The following is a 15,840-nucleotide window of genomic DNA, read 5'->3' on the forward strand; positions in this document are numbered from 1 at the left end:
ATCTGAATATGAATCGTAATTACTGAAATACAAATATGTTTAAATTCATGATATTAAAAAAATCCTCATTGGTCAACTTTAAAGCATGACAAAGAACCAATTAATTATTTCAGAAACATAAAGAAAGAGAAATAATCCAGCCTCTTCTGTACCAACTATATATCCCTGGTAATCAAATAACTTACAAGTGGACATTTCTTTTAATAGAAGCATTCCAGGTAATGAGAGAATTTGAGTATCACCTGTAACCCCTAAAGAAACAATGGAATCAGGCAATAATCATCAGTGACTGCTATATCACAAAAAGAAAGACAACCCAGAAAGCTTTCTAATGAAAGCACACAATACTACCTGTGAAAAATTTTTGCTAAAAAATTGAACCTGAATTTAAAAACCTCTAGATTTAACTACTGTTTTCTGGAAATACAGAGGACAGATAAACATGTTAAATGACATCATGAAGATGTAAGCAGCAAAATGAGATTGTGGGAAACTCTGCAAACAGAGAACCCAGTTTTTTCAAGAACTAAGTTAAAAGAAAAAAAATGAAAGGAAATCTATAGATTATCAGATATTTAACAAAAATTCAAATTCCAATACATGGATGTAATTTTCATTTTGATTCCAAATATATATACATTTATGAGATGAGAGAATTGCTATTAATTTTTAAGGTATACTAGCTGAATTGTGGTTATACACACACACGTGTATGTGTGTGTATTAGAGTCCTCATATTTTACAGATACATATCAAAGTATTTCCAGATGAAGTAACATGTCTGATATTTGCTATAACATAATCTACCTTGGGTACGTATATATGAAATGAGATTGTTTTAATAATCATGCCATGATTTAATAATATAGGTGTGATGGGTTCTACTCTCTCTACTCTTGTACGTTTGAAAATTTCCACAATAAGTAAACAGAGAAAATGCTGTGAAATGCTGTTTTAATGTAGGTCACTTTCCTACACAAAATCTTTCAAGGACTCCCTTCTGCCTACCAAACTGAGAACATCTGCTAGACTCATTTCACAATCCTATCCTGTGTTCTATACTCTACTCTAGCCTCAAACACAGTAACATTTCCCCTCTACTCTTTGCTTTATCATTTCCAAGTGGAATACATTCTCTCTCTCATTTCAGCCTTCTAAATTTTACCCATCCTTCAATGTTTGCCTCAGATAACAGAACCTTAGAGCTAAAAGAGGACTTAACCTTAGACGCAACTAATTTCATGGATTTTGAACAACTTTAGAAGTAGAGGTTTAGAAGTCTAAATTTAGAAGTTTGCTTTTCCCAACAGAACTTTAAAAATAAATGGAACTTTGCAGAAAATGTTTTTTTCTGTATTGAAAAATAGCTTAGCCCTGATCCTTCTATCATAAAAGTATTTCATAATTATCAAACTTTCTTATAAAAATCGTTGAAAAATATCTGCCACAAATAATGTATTTATCATGCTTACAAATTAAATATTATGTTTGGTATGCTTATAAATTAAATATTACATATGATTTATATTAAAAAGTTTGCTTTTCATTAAGCAAAATATTTTGTACAAACCCAGTACATAATATACAGAAGAGATAATAAGCATTCCCACTTTTGATGAAGGGCAGCCTGAAGTCCTTTCTATCAAGCTTCCATCCCTAAACAAACAATAACAATCACAAGTACCAATTTCATCTTTGTAAAGATAAAAAACTAAGCTAAAAGAGATTAAATAATTTACAACTGTCAAGAGTCATAATAGCCCATGTTGGGTTTCACATCTATATCCTGCCCCTTCTGCTAAATGACTGCCTTCTACTAAATGCCATCTCCTTTACCCTTTATATAGCTTTTCCCTCTCTAGATATAATCTTTCTCTAAATCAAAACACCATATACAAGTTAAGCAGACATAATACATACACAGAGACACTCAGTGACCACTTGTTGAACAGATAAGTGGCACTTACTAGATTCTGAGTATATTTGTTTTATCTTACCCTTAAAACTAAAAATTTCTTGAGGAAATAAATTGTCTAACATATGATCTTTCACTAGTTAGGCAAAACTTTCAGAGGCAAATATTAACCAGCTGGTGCTTTTCCTTATTTTGTGTCAGTCAAAAGCAAAATATCCATAAATGTGAAGAGCCAAGAAAAGATGAAAGATGCTGTATTTTTAAAGGCAATCTACTATCAAAGAGAGGTAAAGTAATAGAAATAAAGGCTGGAAATTAGCTGTAGAAGGAAACAACCCAAATTAGAGACTAAAAAGATTTAACAAGGAAATACCAATTTAGAGAAATAAGCACTAGATATCACCTCACTGATGGAAATGTAACTTCTTAATAATAGTATATTTATGTTGACCCACCTGAAACTGCCCATATTTGACCATTTATGACCTCCCTCCCTCACTAAAAATGGCAATTTCATATCTTGGGTTAGATATGTATCGTAACCCAAGAGTAACTATACTTTCTCTTTCATCTAACTATATAAACAAATACAAATATAAAGCTAATTAATCTTTTATTGATCTATTAGAAATCCCTACTGATCTAAATTACAAAGAATAGTATTTGAGTGGATCTTACAGAATACTTGAAAATGGGCAATCTTAAAGCATTTACAATAATTCTCTATTACTAAGAATAACTAATTTATCAAATTATTCCCTAACATGGTTAACATTTTTCTGTATTCATATGTTCAGTTTGCATTCATGAGCTTCTCTGACATGAGAAATGATGTTTTAGTTACTGTTCCTTACTATGGTTACTGACAAATATTAGACATTCAAATGTCTGTTGGTTTAATCAACAAATGAGTAAGAATTGTTATTTGTATTATTGGATTCCAATTTTTAATTTAAAAAAAAAACTTGAGTGAGATACCAGGTCACAATGCTGGATATCTCTGCTGAACAAATAACTTCAAAGAAAATAAATTATCTTTTAAATTACCAAAGGTAATGACTTTACAATGTCTATAAAAATAAATACAAAATAGCTACATAATGAAGGTGATTATTTTTTCAAAAAATAAAAAAACATTTAAAACCCTAATGTTTCAATGTAAATTGACATGAATATTTACAAATTTTCAGCAATCTCTTAACACTGCTGTTGCATGACTCTGATTTTAAAAGCTGAAAACCACCAATATTTAAAAAAAACTTTTTTAGTAGTCAAAACACACGAAAAAAAAAAAGATTTTTAATATGACAATGGATTGCTTAATTCACATACTAAATTGCTCTATACAGGGAGATTTCACAATCCAGGAGCCATAGCCATGTTGCTGTAAGTAGGATTTCAACAAAGTTTTAGCTTCTTGATAGGATCCAGACATATGCTACAGAAAGAAAAAATAGTGAATTATAGAATATAGGCAGAATTTGGCTTATGAAAAGTAAGTAGCCCTAATTTTCTTTCTTTAGTGTGACATTTTAAAAATTAAGAAAAATATTTTTGATTTCCCGCTTTCCTCACTATTATTTTTGAAACAAAAAATTTTCTTCCCAATGCTCCTAAAAGATAATTTTTCTTCTTCAATTTTTAATTAAAATAATCATATTCATTACAGAAAATGTGAAAAATAGAGAAAGTATACAAGTAAATAAAAGTCACCTGTAATCCCCATACTATAGAAAACCATCATTAATATTTTGGCTTATTTCCTTTTTTTTTTATAAATGAACATACTGATGAACTTAAAACAGCTATATTTAGGTAAATCTGTATACCATAAATTCACCCACCAGTAAGTATTCAGTTTGATTTTTTTATTTTTACTAAATTTATATAGTTGTGTAACCATCACAATCCAGTTGTAAAACAATTCCATCACCTGCAAAAATTTCCACTGTGCTCATATACAGCCAATCTGTATTTCTAGCCTCAGTCCTAGGCAATCACAAATCTTCGTGTCTAGAGTTTTGCTTTTTCTAGAAATTTCATTAAAAGTGACTAACACAGCCTGTACTCTTTTGTGTCAGTTTTTCTTCAGTTAGCATACCATTTTCAGATTCATTCGTGTTGTCTGATGCATCAGTTTGTTCCTCTTCATTGCTGATTAGTATTGCATCATATGGATATATCACATTGTTTATGCATTCACCAGCTGATGAACTTCTGAACTGTTTCTAGGTTTGGCTACTATAAATAATGATGCTGTAAACATTTATATAGCGTCTTATGTGGATATAACTTTTTGTTTCTCCTGGATAGATATCAGTGGAAGTGCTAGATCACATGGTTAAATATATGTTTATCTCCATAACAAACTGCCAAATTATTTTCCAAAGTGTTTTAAACCATTTACATCCCTGTCAGCAGTGCAAGAGGTTTCTAGTTTCTCTGCAAAAACACCTGGTATAGTCACTCTTTTGGATTTTAGTAGGTGTGCAGTGGTATTTCACTGTGGTTTGATTTTGCATCTCCCTAATGAGTAATCAGGCTGAGTATCTTTTATATGTGCATTATCCATTTGTATATATTGTTTGCCACTTTGAAAAACTGAGTTGTTTGCCCACTTAATAATGAGTTATAAGAATTCTTTATTCTAGATCCAAGACCTTTGTCAAATATATGATTTGCAAGTATTTTCTTCCATTCTGTGGCTTGTATTTTCATATTCTTAATGATGACTTTTGAAATGCAAGGTTTAAATTCTGGAATCTATCAGTTTTTTCTTTTATGGATTATGCTTCTGGTGTCATATCCAAGAAAAATTTGCCTAACCTAGGAAGACAAGTGTTTCCTCACATTTTCTTTAGAAGTTTTATACTTTTTAGCTCTTATAGTTCTATGATTCATTTTGAGGTTTCTGTATGACTGACATAAGTCTATATTAATTTTTTGGTTTGCCCACACATACCCAACTGTTCCAGCACCATTTGTTGAAAAGATTGTTCTTTCTCCCATTAAATTACATTGGTATGTTTGTACAAAATCAATTGATCGTTAGTGTGTGGGTTTATTTCTGGTCTCTTATTCTGTTCCATTGATCTTTACGTCTATCATTATATCAATACATTGTTCTTGATTCCTGGCTTTATGATAAGTTATTGAAACTAGGTAGGGTAACTCCACCAATTTTGTTCTTTTTAAAAATTGTTTTGGTTCTTCTATATCCTTTGGATTTTACATATCAATTTCAGAATCAGCTTGTCAATTTCTATACAAAAGCTTACTGGGATTTTGATAGAGCTTGCACTGAATCCATAGATTATTTAGGAGAAAAATGACATTCTAAAAGTACTGAATTTTCCAATCTATGAAATGGTACAACTCTCCATTTACTTAGGTCTTCTTAAATTTCTCTCAGCAATGTCTCATCATTTTTGGTGTACAGGCCTTACACTTCTTTTGTCAAATTTATTCCTAAGTTTATTTTTTGGCTTTTATGGATGAAATTGTTTTCTCAAGTTTAATTCCTAGTATATAGATATACAATTTATTTTTCTATGTTGTTCTTATACTGTATGCTAAATTCACATGTGATAGTTATTTTTGGTAGGTTCCATAGAATATTTTACATACAAGATCATTTAGATATAAGGTCAGTTTTCCTACTTCCTTTCTAGTCTGGATGCCTTTTATTTCTTTTTCTTGCCTTCTTGCACTGTCTAGGACTTACATATCATGTTGACTAGAAGTGGTGAGAGCAATCTTGGGGGGAAGAGGAAAGAGTATTCAGCCTTTCAGCACTGCCATGTAAACTGTAGTTCATTGATGCCCTTTATCTGGTTGAGAGAGTTCAGTTCTATTTCTTATTTGTTCAGTGTTTTCATTGTGAACAGGTGTTGGATTTTGTCAAATGTATTATGTACATCTATTGAGATAAGTATGTGGGTTTTGAACTTGAATATATTCACATAATACATCAAAAGATTTTTTGATGTTAAATCACCCTTGCATCCTGGAATAAACCTCCTTGGTCATGGTGTAGAATCCTTTTTATATGCTGCTGGATTTGGTTTGTCAATATCTTGTGAAGAATTTTTGCATTTATGCTCCTAAGAGATACTGATTTGTAGTTTTCACTTCTTGCTATGTTTCTGCCCTCCTTTGGTATCAGGTTTATTATACTGGCCTCATAAAATGAGTCAGGAAGCATTCTCTATTTTATTGAACAGTTTTTGTAGGATTTATGTTAATTTTTGCTTTTATGTTTGGTACAATTCACCAGTGAAGCCGTGACTGCACTTGTGCTTTTAAGCATTTTAATAATTCAAAATTTTTTTACTTTAGTTCAATTCAGATGTTCCGTTTAGTCAAGTTTTGCAATTTGTCTTTCTAGGAATGTGTCCATTTCATCTAACTTATCTAATTTGTTGGCAAAAGGTTGTTTATAGTATTTCCTTATAATTATTTTAGCTCTTTGGAGTCTTCAGTGATGACCCTTCTTTCATTCAAGATTTTGATCACTTGGCATTGTCTCTTATTTCTCAGTCTAGCTAAAGGATTATGAACTTTTGTTAAGTTTTTTTCAATGAATCAACTTTTGATTTCATTGATTTTTCTATTGATTTCCCTGTCTTTTATCTCATTAATTTCCAACCTATTCTATATTATTTCTTCTCTCATTTTTTTAAAATTTGCTCTTCTAACTTCTTTAGGTATAAGTTTGATTTTATGGTTCTCTTCCTTTCTTTAAAGCTGTGTATTTTTAAGCACTTCTTTAATCTCATTCTCTAAATTTTAATGTGTTGTAATGTTCATTTTCATTCAGTTTGAGATATTTCTTGATTTCCCTTGTAATTCCTTCTTTGACCTGTGGGTTAATTTCCAAATGTATAATTATGACTATTTCCAGATTTCATTCTGTTGTTGATTTCTAATTTAATTCCATAGTAGTTAGAACATACTTTGTGTGATTTTAATCCTTTTAAACTTATTGAGACTTGCTTTATGACCTATATGGTCTATAGTGGAGAATGCTCCATGTGTATCTGAAAAGAATGTATATTCTGCTGTTGTGCATAGTATTTAGTTTGGTTGGTTTGTAGTGTTATTCAAAGCTTCTATATTCTTACTGGTTTTCTATCTAGTTGTACTATCAATTACTGAGAGAGGAATATTAAAACCTCCAACTATAACTGTAGAATTGTCCATTTTACCATTAAATGTCGGCATTTTTTTGCTTATGTATTTTGAGGTTCTGTTGTTACACCCATATATTTATATAATTGTTGTATGTTTCTAATGCATTAACCTTTACCACTATAACATGTTACCCTTTGTCTCTAGCAATATTTCTCATCTTGATGTGTACTTGTTTGACATTAATATAAACACTCCAGCTCTCTTATTGCTATTGTGTGCATGGTATTTTTTTTTCATCCTTTTAGTTTCAATCTATTTGTGTCTTTGAACTTAATGTGTCTCCTGCAGACAGTATACAGTTGGGTCTTGCTCTCTAGCCCAATCTGACAAATTTCTGTCTTTTTTCTGGAGCATTTATAATATTCAAATTTAATGTAATTATTGATGTAGTAGATTTATGTCTGCCATTTCACTGTTTTCTAAGTCCTGTGTCCTTTATTTCTCTGTTTCTTCTTTACTACCTTCTAGTCTTTTTAGAAATGCATTTTTAGTACACCATTTTAATTCCTCTGTTGATTTTTTAGCTATAGTTTCCCAGTTATTTTCTTCGTGGTTACTTTAGGAATTATAATATTCCTCTTTCTCTTACCATAGTCTACTTCAGATTCATACTGACTAAATCCTGGTAATATATAGCAACTTTGTTCTAATATTGATCCATTGCTTTCTCTGTCCTTTATTACTGCCATCTATATTTCACTTACGTACATAATAAAATTCAATAATAGTGCTGAAATCATTTTAAACAACTTTGGTTTTTTAAAGAAAATAAAAGTACACACATCTTTTATATCTACCCACATAATTACTGTTTTCAGTATTCTTTATTCTTTCCTATAGACTTATCATCTGGTATAATTTCTTCCAAGCCTCAAGGACTTCCTTTGGAATTCCTTTTAGAGAAGTTCTGCTAACAACAAATTCTCTTAATTTTTATCTACCTGGCAATGTTTTTCTTTTTCTTTTAAAGTATTACTTTGCTGGCTATAGAATTCTTGGTTACCAAGTTTTTTTCTGAACATGCTATTTCACTGCATTCTGGTCTCCATTATTTCTTTTCTAACAGCTTTGTTGAGATATAATTCATGTATCATAACCTTCACTTTTTTGAAGTGTATAATTCAGTGGCTTTTAGTATATTCACAAAATTATACAACCACCATCACTAATTCCAGAACTTTTTCATCACCCCTAAAAAGAATCCTGTACCCATTAGCAGGTATTCCTCATTCTCTCCTCTCCACAGCCCCTGGAAACCACTAATCTACTTTCTGTCTTTATGAATTTGCCTGTTACAGACATTTCACATAAATGGAATTATACATGCAGTCTTTTGTGTCTGGCTTCTTTTGCTTAACATTTTCAAGGTTGCTCCATGTTGTAGAATGTATCAGTACTTCAGAGTTCCTTTTATGGATGAATCGTAGTCCATAGTATGGACATGCCACATTTTGTTTATCCATTCCTCAGTGATGAACATTTGAGCTGTTTCTACCGCTTCTGCAGTATGAATACTGTTACAAACACTTACGTCTAAGTTTTGGTGTGGATAACTGTTTTCAATTCTTTTATGCATACACCTAGGAATGAAATTCCTGGGTTACATGGTAATTCATATTTAACTCTTTGAGGAACACTTAAATTGTTTTCCAAAGCAGCTGTATCATTTTACATTCCCATCAGCAATGCATGATAGTTCCAATTTTTTCACATTCTTGACAATATTTGTTAAATGTCATTCTCTATTATAGCTATATCCTAATGTGTGTAAAGTAGTATATCACTGTGGTCTTCACTAGCATTTTCCTAATGACTAATTATGCTGAACATCATATGCTTATTGGCCATTTTAAAATATACTTCGTAGAAATGCCTGTTCGAATCCTTTGTTCATTCAAAAAATTTGGTCACCTGTCTTTTTATTATTGAGTTGCAAAAGTTTTTTGTGTATTCTGGATACAAGTTCCTAATTAAATATGATTTGCAAATTTCTTAATGATAATTTTTGAAATGTAAAAGTTTTAACTTTAATGAAGTTTAAAATATTTTTTTTCTCTTCTGGATTGTGTTTTTGTTATCAGATATAAGAAACCTTTTCTCTTACTTAGGAATATAAATATTTTATCCTCTGCTTTCCTCTGAGTTTTATAGTTTTAGCTCTTATGTAGGTTTATCCATTTTGAGTTCATTTTTGTATATGGTATGAGGTAGAGGTCCAAGTTCATTCTTTTCCATGGGGATATTCAGTTGTCCTAGGACTACTTACTGAAAAGACTATTTTTTTCCAACTGAATTATCTTGACACTCTTATTAAAAATCAACTGCTTATAATTGCCAGGTTTTATTTCTGGACTGTCAATTATATTCCATTGATCTATATATTTACACTAATACCAGTATTATACTATCTTAATTATCATGGCTTTGTAGTATGCTTTCAAATCAAGAAGTGTGAACCCTCCAACTTTGTTCTTTTTCAAGATTGCTTTGACTCTTTTGGGTTTGCGTCTATTACTGTTAATGAGAAATCAGCCTTAAAAAAATTGGTCTGTGGTTGATAACTATTTTCTCTGTTGCTGCTTTCAAGATTTTCTCTTTGTCTTGGTCTTAAGCAGTCTGACTATGATATATCTAGGTGTGAATCTTTATTTTTTTCTTTCTTGGGTTTCTTGAGCTTCTTGGATCTGTGAATGTTTTTCATCAAATATGGGTACTATTTTGGGTAATTTCTTCAAATATTTTTCCTGATTCCTTTTCTCTCTCCTTTTCTTCTAGGATCCATAATATATATAATTTGGTACACTTAATACTGTTCCACAAATCTTTGAAGCTCTGTTCATTTTTCTTTAATCTGTTTCATTCCGTCCTTTAAGATAATTTCTTTTGATCTACCCTCAAAGTCCACTGATATTTTTTCTGCAATCTCAAATGAACTGTTGAACCTATCTAGAAAATTATTCATTTCAGTTGTTATATATTGTTTCAATCCTAGAATATTCACTGGGGTTATTTTGTTGGTGGTGGTGGTGGTAGTTTCTATTTCTCTACTGAGATTACCTATTTACTGAAGTACTGTTGTATTTTTCTTTAATTACTTGAACATATTTATAACTGCTGCTTTGAAACCTTTGCTATATTCAACACTGGAATCCACTCAGAGCCAGTTTCTACTGAATGTTATTTTTCCTGAGTAAAGGTTTTACTTTCCTGTCTTTTTACAAATCCCGTAATTTTTGGTTGAAACAGTTTCTAGTTAATATAGCAACTCCATCCAGATTCTGTTCTATTTTTCTATTTTTTTTTGTTTTGTTTTGTTTTAGTTTGCTGAAATTGTGAGATCTGTTTTCCCTGTGGTGTGTATTGTCTCTTTCCTTTTTTTTTTTTTTATGTTTTATCCTGGCTTCCTAGTGGTTACCCTGTATCTGCAAAGCTTAGTGATAAGCAAATGATTTCAGCAGACATAATGCTCAAACACCTTAAACCTATCCTTATAGGTTCCACCTTCTTCTATCAATTCATCTGGGAAGGGGTGAGTGGTACAGTGTATTTGATGTTGCAGGCAGTTCTATTTCATACTTTCACTCTTTATTGGGTTCTCTTGAGTCTCCCTTGCACATGAGTGCAATTTCTCAATCAACCAAGGATATACAGAGAATTTCTCTCATCCCATTCCATGGGTTCTTTCATTTCCAAGATCTACCTGTTAAGTTAATAATTGGTATACCACTTGCCCCAACCAGGACTGCAACCTTAGGCCAGCAAAGTTACTGATCTTCTCAATTTTCTTCCCCCTACCAGATTGGCACATTTAGCTGAAAAAGTCACAAATTTTCACCCTCTGCCCCAAGTCAGGTCCATCCCCTCTAGCAGAAAATCTACTACTTTTTGTGGCATTGTCAATCTGATAAAACTACAGTTCTTGCCATTCAAACCAGCAGAGAAGAAGGAGAGAGAACAGGAACAGCTTTGGGCAAAGATGCCACAAATTCCTGCTGTCCTTGCACAAAGTTCTAAATGTTTTACAAGAATATACATTTTTCATTGTGTTTTCTGCCTTTGGTCAATTTCCAGAGTTGTGAACAGTATTTTTTTTTCCTGATAATTTTGTCCACTTTTATACTTGTTTTTTACAGAGATAATTTGCAACCTCTTTACACTGCCAAAATCAGAAATTGTCTAGGTAAGCTTTCATACTTAAAAAGGTGTGTATCTACAAACTTAAACTTAATATTAATTGCTTTACAGGCTGGAATTATACAGTGTGAGTATTAAGATACTGGTGAAATTAAGAGACTTTCATACAATACTATATTATTACTGAACTGAAATTAGGTTATCAGAAATAATTTGTATTTAATAACTTGATAACATGGATATATCACTACAACATGGCTCAGGTCACAGTATGTTGAATGAAAAAGGCAGATTAAAAAGCATATCTAGTATGAGCTTAATATTTTAAAATATATGCATACACAAAAAATATAAATACATGGCAAGAACCTGAAATAACATGTTTACATTACAAGACGAGAAATATTATATTTGAGCAGTAGGTGGGATTACAAGTAATATTTCCCCTCTGTACATTAAAAAAAAATTCTGAATTCTCTACTCAAACGTGCATTGTTTGTAATACTAAAAAAAGAACATATATTTTAAAGATAGAAAAGGGCTATCTACATCATTTAAGACCAAATTATAAACTCAAATTAAAGGTGTTTCACAATTTTGAGATGGGCAAATCAATTTATATGAATATACTAATGTATTATTTTATAATACTTAAATACTATAGTTAAAATAGTTGATATCATATACAGAAGAAATTTTACTACCATTTTATTTTTCTGGGTATGACAGTAGGTTTTGATCAATATTGTCAAAGCAGGTACACACCATAGTGAGGTAGCTACTTTAAGTGGCAACACTTATTTACACAGCCAATTTCTAGCATATTCATTTATAAATTAATTTTACCACTACATGGCAATATCTTATTTTCAGGAACTATTTAACCAACTTTTGCTATGTATCATCATCATCATCATCAAATTACATTATTATTGTTTTAAATTTTTATTTCAGTGATCAACTTCACTCCTTTCAAGACTTACCTTAGCTGCATGATATGTACTAGCTTCAAGTAAACCTTCTTTTTTAGCTTCTTTGGCAAGCAGGTTAAATCGACTTAACATTGCAGCCTTACAAAGTCGACTTGCCATTGACATACCACTTTTAAATGGGGAACTAAAGTAGGAAAGAATGAAACATTCACTAATCATTATTCAATGATTCATGTTGGCATTCGTGGGGATAAAATCAACACAGAATCTACAAACATTTATCTCAATTTTGTGCAGTGCATATAGTGAAATTTTTTTACATAAAATATTCTGAATATTTAACTGTTTTCTGAAGCTAATTTCTTTTATGAAATTATAGTTTATCAGAGTACCGCATTAAAAATTAAAGCAGAAGATGGACATCTGGAACATTTATATTGTTTGAGGCAAAATTAATCTATGGTGATCCAAATGAAAACAGTGGTTCTACCAGGGAAATACTAGAAGAAGGCATAGAAATATTTTCTGAAATGAAGAAAATGTCCTGCATTCTGACTGGGGTAATGGTTACACAGGTCTATATATATATATATATCAAAACTCACAAAATTGTACAGTGCATTTCACTGTGTGTAAATTTTGACTGAAAAAGTAAAATATACACACTCACCTCATCACCTTCCATACATATATGTGTGTATGTATGCACATGTAGGTATATATTTTTCCACGTTTCTACTAAAACTGAGTCCACAGATCATAAGCTTTTTTGCTATTTTAACTTTCCCTTCATTATATCTTCTCATTAGTTGTTCTTGTGATAGATTACAAAAATTGCCAAAATCCTTTATTCCTCCCTGTCTCCATGCTCTTTACAATGTGACTTTTCAGACTCTCCCATCCATAACTATGGGTGATTCTTCCTCCCCTTGAATTTGGGCTGGCCTTGTGACTTGTTTTGGTGAATAAAATAAGACTGTGTGCCAGTTTCAAGCCTGGGCCTCCAGAGGTTTTGTGTTCGCCTTCTCTTGGGATCCCATCTTCTGCCATGTGAGCCTGCTAAGACTGAGCTACTAGAATATGAGAGAACACATGGACCAGAGCCCAGCTGTCCCTCTAACATCAGCCAAGATGCCCTACAGTTGACCTAGAGCTGACCCCAGACACGTGGGAGAGCCCGACCAAATCTAGCTTAGTTGACCAGCACATAGTGTAGCAGATATATGTAGCTGAGAAATAGTTGGTTAAAGTATGTTATTTTTCCACATCTGAGAGCCACAGATTGCAACTGTTCCAGTACCACATGGTTTAGTTTCACAACACAAAGTAATTTAAAGAATGACCATTTCTGGTTACAGTTGTGGCCAATGCCAAAAGCTCTGAGTTCTCAGCTTATTTTACATTAATCTCATCTTTGTTATACTATTTTCAGTAAAGAGCTTTTTTATTTTTATTTTTTGGCCTCAACACACGGCATGTGGGATCTTAGGGACAAGGGATCGAACCCACGCCCCCTGCATTGCAAGTGTGGAGTCTTAACCACTGGCCGCCACCAGGGCAGTCCCTCAGTAAACAGTTTTTTAATGTCTGTCATAGAAAATCTGTTTTGTTTGTATGCGTGTAGTCTGTTATTAACAGAAATATACTCCTTTATGCTGACTCAAAGTATAAATAGTATAATTCATTGTAGTTGAAATAATCAATAGTATGCTTGATTGAGTTCATACCAAGAAACATTTGTATGTGATCTTAATTTAAATCTGTCTTTCACAAAGAAAGCACATTGAAGCACTTAAACTTTTAAAATTATTCATTACCCCATTATAAATGTATGTTCACACTAAAAGAAGGATTTTTGTTTTACTTGATAATCAATGTCAGGAATATTACAAAGAAATGTCTAAAAGGCATAATGTATTATGGATAAGAACAAAGGCTTTGGAAATAAAATGCCCAGGTCAGAATCCTAGCTGTGTCACTTAATAGTTGGGTGACTTTTTGTTTTTTGTTTTGGCACACGGGCTTAGTTGCTCCGTGGCATGTGGGATCTTCCTGGAGCTGGGATCGAACCCGTGACCTCTGCATTGGCAGGCGGACTCTTAACCACTGCGCCACCTAGGAAGCCCCCATATAGTTGGGTGACTTTAAGCAAGATATTTAACCTAGCTTGAATCTCAGTTTCTTTATCTGTAAAAAAACAACATCTTCTAATCTACAGGGTTTTTATAAGAAAGCACAGTACAATATAACACAGTACAATAGTTCTCACACTCAAGTGTACATAAATAATATTTGGGAAAGTTGCCAAAACACAGATTCCCGAGCCCTAAATCCAGATATTCAGATTCACAAGGAAAAACTGAATTTTTAAAACAAATACACTAAATAATGCTAATGATCATTAGATAAACAAAGGTTCTGAAGATTGATTTTGAACGCTGGCTCCACCACTTACTATGTAACTTCGGTAAATTATATAACTTTGCCAGGCCTATCTTCTCATCAGGAAAAAAAAAAGCTTTTTAATTAGTACAATGCCTGCAACATAGTCACACTTGATAACTATTACTATGATTATTATTAATCACAATTCAAAAAACTGTATTCAAAAAAGTTAAAAGTTTTAAAAATTGTATTAAAATGTATTCTTTTGCTTAATATGTGATTTTTGAAAAAATTAGTAGTGCTAACCTTTCAGTGATCTTCCCACTCAGGCCATCCACAATCTCCAAAGAAATGTCCCCTTGTGCCCAATTCAGACTCAGAAATTTATATTCCAAGTTTATTTGAAGTGGATATGCAGAAGGTACTAAACTAATATGAGGTCTGTTAACCAAGTAAAACATTGGAAGTTTTGAAGTGAGTGCATCATCAACACGCTGCTTTATAGCAATTTCTAAGCCTCTGGTATCACTGCAATTCCCATCACCTAGAAAAGCAAAAACAAAGTAAATACTCAGAAGTTCAATATCAAAGACTATACCAAAAAAAAAGAATATAAATAAATTTTTAATTGTAAATAGTTCACTTCTTTATTCTATATCTTGCAAACTTCTCTTTCCTACTTCTACTCTCTTAGTAGCTACTTCTGTACTCTTTACCAGAATCAGGACAAGGTAATAAGTTAGAATTTCCATTCAAAAAATAATCTTCTACAGAAAGTAATGAGTTGACATTCCAGTGAATAAAAGCAAAAAGCCAGACTTGACCATAAACAAATTAGTACTTTTACAGGGTTCTGCCAGAGAGAACTGGCTCATTTTGTCTTGATTTCTGAAATTACAGCATGAAACCAGCACATAACGTAGCAGATATATGTAGCTGAGAAATAGTTGGTTAAAGTATGTTATTTTTCCACATCTGAGAGCCACAGATTGCAACTGTTCCAGTACCACATGGTTTAGTTTCACAACACAAAGTAATTTAAAGAATGACCATTTCTGGTTACAGTTGTGGCCAATGCCAAAAGCTTTCAGTTCTCAGTTAAAATTACTGTTGAAGAAGAGAGCTCAAAAGATGCAATGTCATTAGTATAAAATAATGGGCTGTGTCAAACTTAAAACAGAAGTTCGGAAACAGTCATTCCTATTTAAAAAGTAATAATTGCAAAGCAGATCTGTTTCCTCCTTAGAGGATCTGAAGTTCTCACAAGAGAATCTTTATATA

The 15,840-nt window shown here is 32.0% G+C and overlaps 1 protein-coding gene across 2 annotated transcripts in view; it reads right to left on the reverse strand.

Annotated features, from left to right (window-relative positions):
* Positions 1-3,239: 3,239 nt before the first annotated feature.
* Positions 3,240-15,840, reverse strand: part of ADAD1 (adenosine deaminase domain containing 1) — a 43,698-nt gene continuing 31,097 nt past the window's right edge. For both annotated transcript variants that reach the window (XM_057706414.1, XM_057706412.1), the window contains exons 9-11: positions 14,866-15,103; positions 12,226-12,358; positions 3,240-3,353 (exon numbers count right to left, since the gene is read on the reverse strand). In XM_057706414.1, the coding sequence (XP_057562397.1) occupies positions 3,240-3,353; positions 12,226-12,358; positions 14,866-15,103 (485 nt within the window). The remainder of the gene's footprint in view (positions 3,354-12,225; positions 12,359-14,865; positions 15,104-15,840) is intronic.

The sequence above is a fragment of the Hippopotamus amphibius genome, chromosome 13, assembly GCF_030028045.1.
Source record: "Hippopotamus amphibius kiboko isolate mHipAmp2 chromosome 13, mHipAmp2.hap2, whole genome shotgun sequence".
In the NCBI taxonomy this organism is placed as follows: domain Eukaryota; kingdom Metazoa; phylum Chordata; class Mammalia; order Artiodactyla; family Hippopotamidae; genus Hippopotamus; species Hippopotamus amphibius.